The sequence below is a fragment of the Anomaloglossus baeobatrachus genome, chromosome 11, assembly GCF_048569485.1.
Source record: "Anomaloglossus baeobatrachus isolate aAnoBae1 chromosome 11, aAnoBae1.hap1, whole genome shotgun sequence".
Lineage (NCBI taxonomy): Eukaryota > Metazoa > Chordata > Amphibia > Anura > Aromobatidae > Anomaloglossus > Anomaloglossus baeobatrachus.
In genome coordinates this window covers 37,725,248-37,741,977 of record NC_134363.1, presented here as the reverse complement: position 1 = coordinate 37,741,977, position 16,730 = coordinate 37,725,248, and the positions used below count along the sequence as shown (strand labels likewise).

General features: G+C 43.8%; 1 protein-coding gene across 1 annotated transcript in view; it reads right to left on the bottom strand.

Moving 5' to 3' along the window:
• Positions 1 to 16,730, bottom strand: part of LOC142255787 (uncharacterized) — a 66,659-nt gene that overhangs the window by 34,978 nt on the left and 14,951 nt on the right. The window contains exons 3-6 of the mRNA XM_075327234.1: positions 16,138 to 16,401; positions 8,033 to 8,290; positions 1,491 to 1,601; positions 1,075 to 1,124 (exon numbers count right to left, since the gene is read on the bottom strand). Of these exons, the coding sequence (XP_075183349.1) occupies positions 1,075 to 1,124; positions 1,491 to 1,601; positions 8,033 to 8,290; positions 16,138 to 16,401 (683 nt within the window). The remainder of the gene's footprint in view (positions 1 to 1,074; positions 1,125 to 1,490; positions 1,602 to 8,032; positions 8,291 to 16,137; positions 16,402 to 16,730) is intronic.

Genomic DNA, 16,730 nt, shown 5'->3' with positions numbered 1-16,730 from the left:
TTCCCGGTACCGGCATTGGCCACACAGCCCCAAAGCATGATGGAACCTTCACCAAATTTTACCGTGGGTAGCAAGTGCTTTTCTTGGAATGCCGTGTTTTTTTGCCTCCATGCATAACACCTTTTTGTATGACCAAACAACTCAATCTTTGTTTCATCAGTCCACAGGACCTTCTTCCAAAATGTAACTGGCTTGTCCAAATGTGCTTTTGCATACCTCAGGCGACTCTGTTTGTGGCGTGCTTGCAGAAACGGCTTCTTTCGCATCACTCACCCATACAGCTTCTCCTTGTGCAACGTGCTCTGTATTGTTGACTGATGCACAGTGACACCATCTGCAGCAAGATGATGCTGCAGGTCTTTGGAGGTGGTCTGTGGATTGTCCTTGACTGTTCTCACCATTCTTCTTCTCTGGCTTTCTGATATTGTTCTTGGCCTGCCACTTCTGGGCTTAACAAGAACTGTACCTGTGTTCTTCCATTTCCTTACTATGTTCCTCACAGTGGAAACTGACAGTTTAAATCTCTGAGATAACTTTTTGTACCTTCCCCTGAACAACTATGTTGAATAATCTTTGTTTTCAGATCATTTGAGGGTTGTTTTGAGGAGCCCATGATGCCACTCTTCATAGGAAATTCAAATAGGAGAACAACTTGCAAGTGGCCACCTTAAATACCTTTTCTCATAATTTGATACACCTGCCTATGAAGTTCAAAGCTCAATGAGATTACAAAACCAATTTAGTGGTTTAGTAAGTCAGTAAAAAGTAGTTAGGAGTGTTCAAATCAAGAAATTGATAAGGGTGCCCATACTTTTGCACCGGTCAAATTTAGTTTAAATGCGGATTGCACATTTTCTGTTAGTACAATCAACCACATTTCAATCCAGAAATATTACTCAGTCCATCAGTTATTAGATATATGAAACTGAAATAGCTGCTGCAAAAACCCAAATTGTTATGAAGAAAAATGGTTAATAGGGGTGCCCAAACTTTTTCATATGACTGTAGGTTTTTATTGACCATTTGATCCTTTCATAGTAACGCACTGTGCACTCGCTCGTCATTGTCACTTACCTTCACATTTTCATAATCCTTGATGGTTTCTCGTCTTCTTTCCGATGACCCTAAAGATGGATGGCGGGATACATTAAGAACCTATTATTAAAGCAACCGACAATTTAATGTTATCTCTGCAAAAACATTCCTACAAGTGCATTGGGGTGTATTGGTGCAATCTGATTGTATCTGGCTTATCAGCTTGATTTCTCAGCTCTTGCACACTGGATTACCAAGTAATAGGCATCACTTTTCTTGGAGTAATTGCAATGTTACAGAGAAAATACTTAAATGTATTTTTTGGGATTTTATGTGATATACCAACTCTAAGTAGTAAATATTTGAGAAGTGTAAAGGAAATGATATAGGGTTTTCAAAATACGTCAAAAATATAAATCTGAAAATTGTAACGTGCATATGTATTCTTTTCTCACCTTTCAGCCTCTTCTTTACATATTTCCTGTATAAATAGATACCTCCAATAGCAATGGCTACAAATCCTGAGATTATGCCAAGTCCAAGTATAAAACCATAGTTTATTAATGCTGAAAGAAAATAAAAAGAAATGTGAGAGAATGCACCATCTTGGCTTATAACTGAATGCTATCATAGGGTTCAGCTTACAGTGATGGTCTGGGACGTTTCACACTTCTACACACACCCCTGTGGCTCTTATTGGTGCATAGTTCAGGGGAGGAATTTCTTTGTTTGGGATACTATATAAACTGGTCCCATGATGTAATAAAGCAGAAACTTTCAGTACACCACAGAACGTGTGTGCTGTATTGATTTCCCAAGTTCTTGTAAAACAAATCTTATTAATTTGGAGATCCAGAGGCATAGAAGGAGTGAATTTGTCTGCACCATGACAAGTCTGCACCATATAAGTATGATGCATTGAATTAGGCCAGAGATATTATTATGATGCACATGGTATTCTACCATCACTTCTCTGCCATCATCTAATCACCATGTCTATCTTCCCACAGGTATGTTAATTGATTCATCCTACTTTCCCATGAACTGATCTGCTATCCCCTTCTGTCTGCTGTGTGTTTTAATACATGGTATGTCAATTGATTCATCCTACTTTTCCATGAACTGATGTGCTATCCCCTTCTGTCTGCTGTGTGTTTTAATACATGACATTTTCCTCCACATTACACCCAGTGTCTCCAGACACACATGGCCACCTCATGGCCTCTCCTGCTCCCACCTACTAACACTCTCACTGCTTCTCCTCACTGCTGGGGATATTTCTCCAAATCCTGGTCCTCCTCACCACATCCCTATTGTCACCTCAAACCCACATCCACAACCTAACACAAATTTCCACACCCTCTCAAACCTCATACACATTCACCCAGCCCCCGCTCCCCCAATCCCACTAACAGGAGCACTATGGAACGCTCGCTCTGTCTGCAACAAACTATCCTACATTCATGATCTTTTCATCACTAATAAACTCTCCTTCCTCGCCATCACTGAAACCTGGCTCACCCCCTCTGACACCGCCTCTCCCGACTCACCCCCTCTGACACTGCCTCTCCTGCTGCACTTTCTTATGGCGGTCTCCAACTCTCTCACACCCCCCGCCCCAGTAACAAGCATGGTGGAGGAGTTGGTTTGCTCCTGTCCGACCAATGCTCCTTTACACCAATTCCACTACCACCCTCTGTTACTCTTCCCTCTTTTGAGGTGCACTCCGTACGCATCTACGCCCCCTCCAACCTTCAGCTGGCTGTCATTTACCGCCCTCCAGGGCCAGCCACTGCCTTTTTTGATCATTTCACCACCTGGCTACTACACTTCCTTTCCACCGACATCCCCACCATCATCATGGGTGATTTCAATATCCCCATTGACACTTCCCACTCATCTGTCTCCAAACTTCTAACACTCGCTTCCTCCTTCAGCCTCACCCAATGGTCTTCTGCAGCTACTCACAAAGATGGCCACACGCTGGACCTCATCTTCACTCGCCTCTGTTCCCTATCTAACCTCTCTAACTCACCTCTTCCCCTGTCTGACCACAACCTACTCACATTCTCTTCCCTCTCTTCTCCAAGTATGCAACCCCCCCTCCACAAACTTTCACACCCTCGCAGAAACATAAAACACCTTGATTTACACGCCCTTTCTCAGTCCCTTCTCCCTCTCACAGACATTGCATTTCTACACGATGCAGATGCTGCTACAACTTTATACAACACTACAATCTCTGCAGCTCTTGAATCAGCTGCCCCCCTCACACACACCAAAACCCGCACAATCAACAGGCAACCCTGGCACACGAGGCAGACTAAAGAACTAAGATGGGCTTCCAGAATTGCTGAGCGCAGATGGAAGAGGTCTCATTCCACTGAGCACTTCATTGCATATAAAGAGTCCCTGACCACTTTCAAGTCTGCACTCACTGCTGCAAAACAAACCTACTTCTCATCCCTCATATCCTCTCTCTCTCACAACCCTAAACAGCTATTCAACACTTTTAATTCTCTCCTCCGTCCTCCTGCACCACCTCCCTCTCCTCTCATGTCAGCTGAAGACTTTGCCTCTTTCTTCAAGCAGAAGATAGACAACATCAGAGCAAGCTTTGGCCCAAAATCACCACAGCCACTCATCATAGCCACTCAGCCTTCTTCCTCCAAATCCAGCTTCTCCACCATGACAGAAAACAATCTTTCCACTCTACTCTCAAGATCACATCTCACCACCTGTGCACTTGACCCGCTCCCATCGCACCTCATCCCCAACATCACCGCAGTCCTCATCCCAGCCCTAACCCATCTCTTCAACCTATCACTAACAACTGGTGTATTCCCTTCATGCTTTAAACATGCCTCTATTACACCCATCCTCAAAAAGCCCTCCCTTGACCCATCCTCTGTGTCAAACTATCGCCCCATATCCCTTCTCCCCTATGCCTCAAAACTACTGGAACAGCATGTCCATCTTGAACTGTCCTCATACCTCTCCTCCTGCTCCCTTTTTGACCAGCTACAATCTGTCTTCCGACAGCATCATTCCACTGAAACTGCCCTAACTAAAGTCACTAATGACCTACTAACCACCAAAGCCAAGCGACACTACTCTAGCCTCCTCCTCCTGGACCTGTCCTCTGCCTTCGACACAGTAGACCATTCCCTCCTACTACAGATTCTCTCATCTCTGGGCATCACAGACTTGGCCCTATCTTGGATTTCTTCATACCTAACCGACCGAACTTTCAGCGTCTCCCATTCTCACACCACTTCCTCATCTCGCCCCCTATCTGTCGGTGTCCCCCAAGGCTCAGTTCTTGGACCCCTGCTGTTCTCCATCTACACCTTTGGCCTGGGACAGCTCATAGAGTCCCACGGCTTTCAGTATCATCTCTATGCCGATGACACACAGATCTACCTCTCTGGACCTGACATCACCTTTCTACTAACCAGAATCCCACAATGTCTGTCTGCTATTTCATCCTTCTCTGCGCGATTCCTAAAACTTAACATGGACAAAACAGAGTTCATTGTCTTTTCTTCTTCTCACTCATCTCCTCCAACAAGCCTTTCCATCAAACTCGATGGTTGCTTACTCGCCCCAGTCTCACAAGCTCGTTGCCTTGGCGTGACCCTCGACTCTGCTCTAGCCTTCAAGCCACACATCCAAGCCCTCTTCAACTCATGCCGATTACAACTCAAAAACATCTCCCGGATCTGTGCTTTCCTTAACCAAGAATCAGCAAAAACATTAGTGCATGCCCTCATCATCTACCGCCTTGACTACTGCAACCTCCTGCTCTCTGGCCTCCCTTCCAACACTCTTGCACCCCTCCAATCTATCCTAAACTTTGCGGCCCACTTAATCCACCTCTCCCCTCGCTATTCCCCAGCCTCGCCACTCTGCCAATCCTTTCACTGGCTTCCCATCACCCAACGACTCCAGTTCAAAACACTAACCATGACATTCAAAGCCATGCACAACCTGTTTCTTCCCTACATCTGTGACCTAGTCTCCCGGTACCTACCTGCACGCAACCTCAGATCCTCACAAGATCTCCTTCTCTGCTCCTCTCTCATCTCCTCTTCCCACAATCGCGTACAAGATTTCTCCCGTGCATCCCCCATACTCTGGAACGCTCTACCTCAGCACATCAGACTCTCCGCTACCGTGGAAATCTTCAAGAGGAACCTCAAGACCCACCTCTTCTAACAAGCCTACAACCTACAATAGCCCTCAGTCCAGTAGACTACTGTGCAACCAGCTCTGTCCTCACCTATTGTACCATCACCCATTCCCTGTAGACTGTGAGCCCTCGTGGGCAGGGTCCTCTCTCCTCCTATACCAGTCTGTTTTGTACTGTTAATGATTGTTGTACGTATACCCTCTTTCACTTGTAAAGCGCCTTGGAATAAATGGCGCTATAATAATAAATAATAATAATAATAATTTTGCTCACATAAACAATGACTAATGCAAATAAGTATATTAGATTTACACATTTATATAATGAGCAAATTTGAATTTTAGATCAAATTTATAAGAATTCACTGAATCCAGTGAATTTTGAACAATTTGCAATTTGCTTTGAGTGAATTGCCTACAATTGATGGCCGCTATTTTACAGATTGCGGAATACTGCAAGAGCTATCATATCACATGATATAGCTCTTGACCCACCTCTTCCAACATGTCTAGAACCTGCAGTAACCCTCAGTCTGATATAGCGCCGCACGGCCATCTCTACCCTCACCTATTGTATCCTCACCCATCCCTTATTGATGGTGAGCCCTTGCAGGCATGGCCCTCTCTCCTCCTGTATCCTTACCTATCCCTTATAGACTGTGAGCCCTCATGCGCCTGGTCCTCTCTCCTGTATCCTTACCCATCCCTTATAGACTGTGAGCCCTCGCAAGCAGGGTCCTCTCTCCTCCTGTATCCTTACCCATCCCTTATAGACTGTGAGCCCTCGTGGTCATGGTCCTCTCTCCTCCTGTATTCTCACCCATCCCTTATAGACTGTGAGCCTTCGTGGGCATGGTCCTCTCTCCTCCTGTATAAGGATACAGGAGGAGAGAGGACCATGCCCACGAAGGCTCACTTATAGACTGTGAGCCCTCGCGAGCATGGTCCTCTCTCAACCTGTATTCTCACCCATCCCTTATAGACTGTGAGCCCTCGCGGGCAGGGTCTTCTCTCCTCCTGTATACTTACTCATCCCTTATAGACTGTGAGCCTTCGTGGGCAGGGTCCTCTCTCCTCCTGTATCCTCACCCATCCCTTATAGACTGCGAGCCCTCATGGGCACGGTCCTCTCTCCTCCTGTATCCTCACTTATCCCTTATAGACTGTGAGCCCTTGTGGGCACGGTCCTCTCTCCTCCTGTATCCTCACCCATCCCTTATAGACTGTGAGCCGTCGCGGACATGGTCCTCTCTCCTTCTGTATCCTCACCCATCCGTTATAGATAGCAAGCCCTCGCAGGCATGGTCCTCTCTCCTCCTGTATCCTCACCCATCCCTTATAGACTGAGTCCTCACGGGCATGGTCCTCTCTCCTTCTGTATCTTCATCCATTTTTTATAGACTGTGAGACCTCGTGGGCATGGTCCTCTCTCCTCCTGTATTCTCACCCATCCCTTATAGACTGTGAGCCCTTGCGGGCATGGTCCTCTCTCCTCCTGTACCTGTCTGTGTCTTGTATTGTTTATGATTATTGTACTTGTCCCTACTATGTATACCCCTTTCCACATGTAAAGCGCCATGGAATAAATAGCGCTATAATAACAATTATAATAATATAGCACAGCCAATCAGGAGACATTGTCATAGCCTGTGTAAAAGCCTAGGCAGGGAATGCAGCAGCCATCTTAAGGTGAATCTGGATAGTGTAAGAACGTCACAGCTCACAGTTTAGCCATAGAGATAGGGATAGAAAGCTCTAAAACCCAAAGAAACTGTTTAGATAGTGTGCAACACCCCAGCAATGTAGACAATTAGTGTGTGAGAAAAAGTGATTAGTGTCACACATGATTTTTAAGGACAACTGGAGCCTTTGGAGTAGGATTCCTGGTAAATCAAGTTTGACGAAGCTGATGAACTTGAGTTTCAAAAGATTCGCTCATCTCTAGAAGACTTATATTCATTATACATAATAAAAAATACAACTTATCTGTCATGATCCAGGACCAGGATTCTCCGCTCAAGAGTTTCCCAGACCCGGCCTGGTCATGTCAGGTGTTAACTCCCATCAGCCTCGTTCTGGTTTCAGGAGACACTATATCTGGTCTCTGCAATTGCATCCTGGTGCTGGTTATAGTTTTGCTCTGCAGCCTGTGACTGGCTCTGGCCAGAATTCTTGTTTGATCTGTCTCCTTGTTACCGTGCCCTCACCTGTACCCTTCCCCATTTGTCTACCTGTCCCGGTCCCTGAATTCCCGCTCCTGTCTGTTATTTGTCTTCCCCTCTGCATACCTGATCTCCCGACTTCCGACTCGGTTCTGTTTTCTAACTTCGTTTTGATCCTCCCTCTGCACTTACCTGACTTCCCGGCCAGACCCTGACTGTTTTACTACTCTATTGCCCCCTAGTGGTTCGCCTGTTAACTGCCTGCTGAAGTTACTCTGCTGTACTTCAGCTGCCTTTCTGTTACTGTGTTGTCTCTCCTTCACTACTCTGCTGCCACCTAGTGGGGAATACGCTGTACTACGTCCTACCAACCCTTTGTACAGCGTGACATTATCAATTAAAATTAGGATTGGTTATGATTGAAAAGTGTCAGGTTTTATGGTATTTACATTTAGGATCAGTAGAAACTTAGAAAATGGATTTCCCATTTTTTTGCCCATAATACAGAGATTAAAAAGCAAAAATGATTTCCCTTTTTTTTTTGCCAACAATACAAACATTAAAATGCGACCATATTTCAGTTGTTTGACAATAGAAAACAAATAAACAAAAAAAACAACTAATTAATTACTTTTTATCCCCACCTGGTTTCACACTGACATACACAGAGTCAGTAGCGGTGCGAAGAGTCATCGAGTTCATCGCTACACATGTGTAATATCCTTCATCCTTGGGAGCAGCATCACTGATATTATATTTGTTCGTCTTTTCCGACAATACTGTGTCATTGACTTTCCATTGGTATTCAGGAGATGGATAAGAATCAGCAGAACACGTTATTGTGATGAAGGCACCGGGCCTCACATTTAATGTACCCTCTATATGTGCTTCATCTGGACCATCTGCAAAACAAAAAAGATGCAGGCTCAACAAACAAAGAATGGATGGTGCCGACAGTGCCAATGGGGCTCCTAGTGGCTCCAACATTTTTCCAGTGGCATTGAGTTTTTTTCTGTCATGCTATTATATCCACTCCCAATGCCACTTTTTCATTCAGCATACAATTGTATAACGTTAGAAAACATTTTTACTAGACTTATCTAACCCTAAAAAATATGGAATCAATTAGAAATGCAAATTAGGCTGCAGGTGACAGATGAAAAGCGTAATGCAACTACAAAAACCTACCTGTCATGATCTATGATACACTCGATATTCCTTATCAGAGTCTGATCATTAGGGGGTTAATATTATCCTGCCTCATTCAGGATGTCAGGCCGCTATATCCTGGCGCTGCGCCACTGGTGCAGTGCCAGTGATAGTTCCTGCTTGCAACGTGCGTACCTGGCTCCGTGAGTTACCTGATCTGTCCTGCCTCCCTAGTGACCTTGTTCTGACCCTTGCCCTTTTCCGTTCGTCCACTCATCTCATTCCCTGATTACCCTGTCCTGTCTCCCTGTCATCCCAGCCCTGTCTGTCTTCATCCGAGCCTGACCTGCACCCCGTCCACCCTTGTATGTTATTTGGACTTCCTGGAATCTGACCTGTATCCTTGTTCCTGACTTCGGCTCCGTCTCTTCCTGGCTACAGACCCTCGGCTCTCACCTGACCACGATTTGATTATCCCTGTATTACTGACGAGACCTCCTGCTGCAGCCCCGGCTCACTGACTACTCTACTGCCCTCTTGTGGGCTGTCTGCATTTTGCACTCTGAATCTACACTGCTTGTAGCTTCAGTATTTCTCTTTGTATAGCGTTACACTACCCAAGATATCAGTTTGGTGTGTATATGTTTCTAATTTGACAACTTAAGGTTTGCAAAAACAGACCTGCACACATTAGTGTCTTAATTTAGTGTAATAATTAATTTTAAGATTTGAGGACAAGCAGGGATGACAGAAGAACTAATGCCATATCACTATGCTTCCACTGCACACATTATAGTTGTGGTGTGCACAGTTGATTAACTGGAATATTAAAACAGGTATGCATAAAGTAAAAGTTGTACACAGACAAAGAAAGAAAGAAAGACTAACATGCCAAACCTTGAAACAAAAAAAAAAAACAAAAAAGCAAAAAATATTGAAATATTGTTGAGGTGTTTAGCATATCAGAATGGCCATTCTTATACCTGCCCAGTAGCCATGTCACGGCAACCTCATTATACTGGGTCCTACTCTATATTACTACCTATCTCTGGGTTTAAAAACCACATATATTTGGGAACAGAGAGACACACCATTATAGGATAAAAACACCTGTGGCTAATGGGGGAGGGGGGCCTGGAAGCACGGTCAATCAAATGGACATAATCCACACACATGATACACAAAAAAAGAAAGAAATAAAGGAAAAGTTGGCATAATGTTTTTAAATTATACTTTTATTTTTAAGCACTATTATCTCTCCCCCTGCCGAAAAAAAACGGAAGAAAGAATGCTTTGTTGGTTGGTAGGTCCATGCACAAAAAGGAAGTTACAGCACGGCCAGCTGTGTTTTTTTTTAGCTAGAACTAGTAAAACAGTTATGCAAAAATGTAACCTTTTTTGGTATTTTTCTCTTTAGATATCTTGGCATAAATGTCCCACTCAAAAACTCCTTTGCAAGGTAGGTGCATGTACAGATATTAAGTTGTGGTGAGAGCGGGCTATATTGTTGGGATGTGAACAGTTCAAATCTGACATCAACCCCACATGTATTACCCCTACTGCACCAAGAGAATTGGTAAGAGCTAGTTAAAGCACCAGAATTGGTGCATCTAATGGACATGCCAATTCTGGGGTGTCTGCGGGCTTCCATTTTTAGGCTGGGATGGGTCAAATAACCATGGACCTTCCCAGCCTGATAATACCAGCCCCCAACTGTTTGCTTTACCTTGGCTGGTTATCAAAAATAAGGGGGAGCCCACATATTTTTTTTCTTTTCTATCTTATCTTTATTCTCATCAGCATACAGGCAACTTCCACATACAACAAAGCTTGCTGATTGGCTGTGCTGCAGAATTTCAATAAACTTTATTAACATATGAACATTGAAAAAGCAAGTATTCAACACCAGTAGGTATTAGAGTGGAACTCTTACATGTATAGTTAATGTGAAAATAGCAACATGTGTTAATTAAAACTTAACTTTTAATTGGGTTATATTAAGAATACAGTATAAAGTGCAAATAGTGATCCACACCAATTTAAAACCTGAAAATGATGAGGCCAATCAAGGAATGAAGCACCATCACTTTCATATCATAACACAGGTAAACAAGAGGGCAATCTACCCTATATATCAATACCCATCTAAATATCGTCAGCTATAAGGACACTGGGTGAAATGGCCTACAATAAAGAGGCTTGCAGCCAGCCCAGGATACTACATAGCAATTGGCGATATTTGAGCAAAAAGTAGGCTGCCTAGTAATGAAAACACAACCTATATATTAACAGGCAGACGGACACTTCAATAGATGTATATATATTGTTGAATGGGGTATCCACTAGTTGGTGACTCTAAGTGGATCCAATATACACAAGGAAGAATCCTGTCTGTAGTTAGGCTGTAGACAACAGTTGACATATAGTGTATTAGACACAAAAGAAAAAGGAGTGGTCTCACCCAATTCCTATGTCCTGTTCAGGGGTCAGATTTCTCCTGTGTTATCGAGATCCATATGTCAAGTTGACGGAAGAAGTGACTTGGTCGCTAACCCTGTCAGGGATAAAGCTGACCCTTTTTCAAAATAAACTCCCGCCCTGACAAGGGCAGTCCACAGCTGGCCCTGTTGTGGCTAGCCCTATTATCCAGACCAAGTGCCTCCCGACGCGTTTCACATCATATCCATGCTCATCAGGGGAGGAATATGGCACTTGAAAATGGCGGTGATGGCTCAATGCAGAGCTCAACCCTGTATGGCCTGGTATCCATGAGGATGTACGGAACAATGGGGCTATAAAATGGGGGCCTTCACCCCACCCCCCTCTGGTGATTCGCCTATGCAAATTATGCAAATAGTGTGGCGGTGAAATAGAAAACCCGGATATTCAGAAATTACACCGGGGTTAATGATCCAAAGCAATTTATTTGGAATAGACTCTGTCAAGACATGTAAAGGCGTATCGCCACAATAATAATCCTACCAGATATTACAGTGGAACGTGTATCTATAACACCGGTCCGTCAGTGGAGGAGTCTACTTCCTGGTTGTAAAGTCACATGACCGGTCACGCGGTCAGTGACGATTAGGGGCGTGTCAAAAGGCAACGGGGGTGTACATCACGACCCGATGCATAGTTTCGATCCGTCTGTAGTGGGATGTATTGTTTTAGTCACATGACCGGACACGCGGTCAATAGTGATAGGAGGCATATTAGAGACAAAGAGGTATACGTCACCTCATTACAGTGGAACATACATCTATAGCGCCGATCCATCAGTGGAGGGATCTACTTCCTAGTTGTAGAGTCACATGACCGGTCACGCGGTCAGTGACGATTAGGGGCGTGTCAAAAGGCAACGGAGGTGTGCATCACGTCCCAATGCATAGTTCCAATCCATCTGTGGAGGGAGGTATTGTTTTGGTCACATGGCCGAACACGCGGTCAGTAGTCATTGGAGGCATATTGGAGACAATGAGGTATACGTCACCTCCCAGAAAATAGCGCCGATGCATCAATGAAGGGACGCATTTCCTGGGTCACATGACTGATCACGTGGTCAGTGACACTTGGAGGCGCGTCCTAGGCATCAGAAGTATGTGTTATGTCTTCAAATATGACATATGCGTTATATAACATTCACTGAGAACGCTGGACAGGTCTAACAGAGTCATAACCGCGATTATGGTGCTAGATGAGAGGGACATGCTCTGTGCTATTCACATGGCACGTTCACGATCTCAACAAAGCGAACATAAGCCTCTTCCTATTCACAACGGGAAGTAATATGTGTACAAACAGCGTACGACTCTCTCTATGTTATGAAAAAAAGGGGGGGGTAATTTAAGTGGTCCATATAAATTATATACACAGTGTAGCACCAAAGACCATTATATTGAACCACATAATAAAGCTCTTGGTCATGCAGATATTAAAACAATGCACATAAAGGAAAAACTTTCACAATGGGTGCCATCTATGTGCATTATCCAGATGTACATAACAAAACAAGAGAGGGGGAGGGGAGGAGCCAGGGATCACTGTCCTCATAAAAAGAGGAATTTTGATATGTAATGGTTTATATACATCATCAACATTAGTATCCCAATCAAAAAACGGGGCAATAAATGTCCCGATAATGGAGTTCAGGTGACATTAACAAAGTTGACAAAATGGAGATCCAAAACTAACCGATCGATGGGAAAGAGGTAGCAGGGATAAAAATGTGAGACCATTAATTAAATAAAGCATCCGTAGTTGAGTTGCTCATTTAGACCAGAGAGGGATACCGTATTTAACCGGAAAATCCATCTTGCCTCCTTTTGCAGGATCAACCAGTCCCAGTCACCCCCTCTGATGGGTTTATCTATTTTCTCAATGCCAATAAACTTGATGACATCTTTTCTTCCACCATGGGAGACATTGACATGACGCGCCAGGGAGGTGTCCCTGTCATGTTCAATGTCTCCCATGTGGTCTCCAATACGTCTGCGGAACTCTCTCCTTGTCTTCCCGACATATTGGAGTCCGCATATACAGGTTGCTTTGTATACGACGCCTTTTGTTCGACAATTGATAAAATCAAATAACCATGGACCTTCCCAGCCTGATAATACCAGCCCCCAACTGTTTGCTTTACCTTGGCTGGTTATCAAAAATAAGGGGGAGCCCACATATTTTTTTTCTTTTCTATCTTATCTTTATTCTCATCAGCATACAGGCAACTTCCACATACAACAAAGCTTGCTGATTGGCTGTGCTGCAGAATTTCAATAAACTTTATTAACATATGAACATTATTGAATTCTGAACTCTGACACAAACTTTTTTATTAGTTCATGTTCGAATCTGAGTCCCGGACACCCACTGTTTGGTACGAACCCTAAACTTTTCAGTTTTAGTTCTCTCATCCCTGCTGAACAGTTACTAAATGTATCTATTAAAAAAAGGTCATCAAAATTGAATCTGTATGAATATTTACTGTATAAAGATTAAGAAAAAGCAATGCAAATCCAATCTTTTGCTAAAATGGTAGGACAATAAATTTAGGTAAGTTCCTGCAACAGGCTGCAATATTTGCTAGTGTATATGGTTCTACCACTGTACTATTGATAAAATGAGGTGTGCAAAAAATTTGGAACTTATTGTTGCATTTAAATTTTTGGAATCTGGAAAATGTTCTTGTCTTTAAAAAAAATGTAATAAACATTACATAAAAAAAGGTAAACATTGCAAAAAATAAAGTGTATGACTAATCTGTCTCATAAGTAAGGAAGCACACTTTATCTGACCTAAAAGCCTTGGTTTCAGGGTTTTCTCAGTAGCAAAATTAGGACAGAGGGATTTTGAATTGCCCTCCTTGTTTGCTTATTTTAAAATTGTATTATTAAAGTCTTGGACTGCAGTATATCACTAATGATTCAATTCACAGTCACACAGACTCTGCAGGTCCTGCACCTTCCTAACACTCGAATCCTCAAGTTTCATTTAAATTTCTGGAATATGGAAAATGTTATTTTGTCTTTAAAGAAAAAGAGTAATAAACATTACATAAAAAGGCAAAAGATGCCAAAAGTAGAGCTTAAGGCTTAGCTGTCTAATGCGCCTGGAAGCATACTTTCCCTGATGTGCAAGCTTTGATTTCAGAATTTTGTTTCAGTAGTAAAATTAGGACAGATTGTTAATAAAATGCACTCCTTGTTTGCAGAGTGTTAAAAATCAGTGTTATTAAAGGGCTGTGTTGCACTATATCATGGATGAATCAAGTCACAGTCACACAAACTCTGAAGGTCCTGCATCTTCCTTACATTTGAAAACTTCAGTATATCCCGTGTTTCATGGATTAATCAATTCACAGTCACACAAACTCTGGAGATCCTGCACCTTCCTAACACTTGAAAACTGCAGTATATCATATATATTATGGATTAATCAATTCCCAGTTAAGTGGGCTTTACACGCCCCCGTTGGTTGTGCGTCACGGGCAAATCGCTGCCCGTGGCGCACAACATTGCTTACACCCGTCACACGGACTTACCTGCCTAGCAACGTCGCTGTGGCCGACGAACCGCCTCCTTTCTAAGGGGGCAGTTTGTGCGGCGTCACTAAGCGGCCGCCCAATAGAAGCGAAGGGACGGAGATGAGCGGCCGTTACATCCCGCCCACCTCCTTCCTTCCTCATTGCCGGCGGTCGCAGGTACGATGTAGTTCCTCGTTCCATTGGTGTCACAAGTAGCGATGTGTGCTGCCGCAGGAATGACGAACAACCTGCATCCTGCAACAGCAAAGATATTCGGGAAAGTAACGACGTGTCAACGATCAACGATTAGGTAAGTAATTTTGTTTGTTAACGGTCGTTCCTGCGTTTCAAATGCAACAACGTCGCTAACGAGGCCGGATGTGCGTCACGAATTCCGTGACCCCAATGACATCTCGTTAGCGATGAAGCCCACTTTACACAGACTTGGCAGGTTCTGCACCTCCCTAACATTTGAATCTGTGTATTATTACTCACGGAATGAAAATACTACTCCCAATTTCAATGTTCCTTAGCACAGTAATAGTACACCACAATCAGATATTAGCCTTTTTCTATCTCTATGTGTGCACTCTGACCACCTATCATTAGGATATATTATTAAACTAGTCATTGCTTTCTCTGCCCTTATCTTTTACAGTCCCTGTGATGGCCCACCTAATAAATGGTGCTACAACATGTGATGTGATAGCTGCAGGATATTATGGGAAAGACTGAGCGGCAAAGCCTGATGTCTTAAACTTGCTCTGTGTCTAATGCAATCTTCAGCAATGTGTAAAATGGTGGGTGGCTTTTTTGTCCTTGGTGATGCGATCAGATAAAAGTAGAAGTTGTTTGAATTTGGTGAAACCTATGAATTTCAGGAAATTCGACTTGAAGTCAATTCACAGCAAATCAATCTAGATTTCATGTAAGGCGTGCTTTGCACGTTGCGACATCGCAAGCCGATGCTGCGATGTTGCATGCGATAGTCCCCGTCCCCGTCGCAGCAGCGATATCTTGTGATTCCTGGCGTAGCGAACATTATCGCTACGCCAGCTTCACATGCACTCACCTGTCCTGTGACGTCACTCTGGCCGGTGTCCCGCCTCCTTCCTAAGGGGGCGGGTCGTACAACGTCAGAGCGACGTCACACGGCAGGTGGCCAATCAAAGTGGAGGGGCGGAGATGAGCAGGATGTAAACATCCTGCCCACCTTCTTCCTTCCGTATAGCCGCCGGCGGCAGGTAAGGTGATGTTCTTCGCTCCTGCGGCTTCATACACAGCGATGTGTGCTGCCGCAGGAACGAGGAACTACATCGTACCTGTCACGGCAGCGTAATTTTGAAAAAGTCGGAGCCTACACCGATGATACGATAATGACACTTTTGCGCTCGTTAATCGTATCATCTAGGAATTACACACAAAAGTGACGCCGGATGTGCGTCACTTTCGATTTGACCCCACCGACATCGCATGGGCGATGTTGCAACGTGCAAAGCCGCCCTTAGAATATCATGAAGGATCCAAAATGGAAACATAATCTATAATGATCTCAACAGAACAACTATGACGGATACTTACAGACCACAGTTACTGTGTAGGGGTCACTCACATCCTTACTAATAACGTTACTAGCTTCACACCGGTATTCTCCTGAGTCTTCTCTAACACCAGAGAAGCTGAGAGTCTTGTTATCTGTAGAAAGTTTAGCTCCAGATGAGATACCGTCACCATTCCTGGTCCATGTTACCATTGTAGCATAAGATGTGTTACAGACGAGGACAAATGGATGATTTTCCAAGGGTTGGCTGGTGGTCGATTTGATTTCAGGTTTCGTAACCGGATCTGTGAATGAATTTGGGTTTAGATTAAAAGTACGAATTAGAGGGTTATTCCCAACAACACATTATCCCTTTTCCATAGAATGGGGAACACCTTGTTGATAGCTTGGTGTTCAACCACTGAGATCCCCAGTGATTCTGAAAACAGGACTATAGAACATGCTCAACTTTAGCACAATTTTTTGTTTATGGGACTGTATTGGGAAACTGAGACTTGGCTTTTCTCTCCTCGCCCCATCAATAATGAATGGAGGCTGAGGATGCACATCTCTACTCCATTCCAGAAAACGTTGCAGAGCCCTGTTCACAGAGTTCCGAAGCCCCTGACTCAGA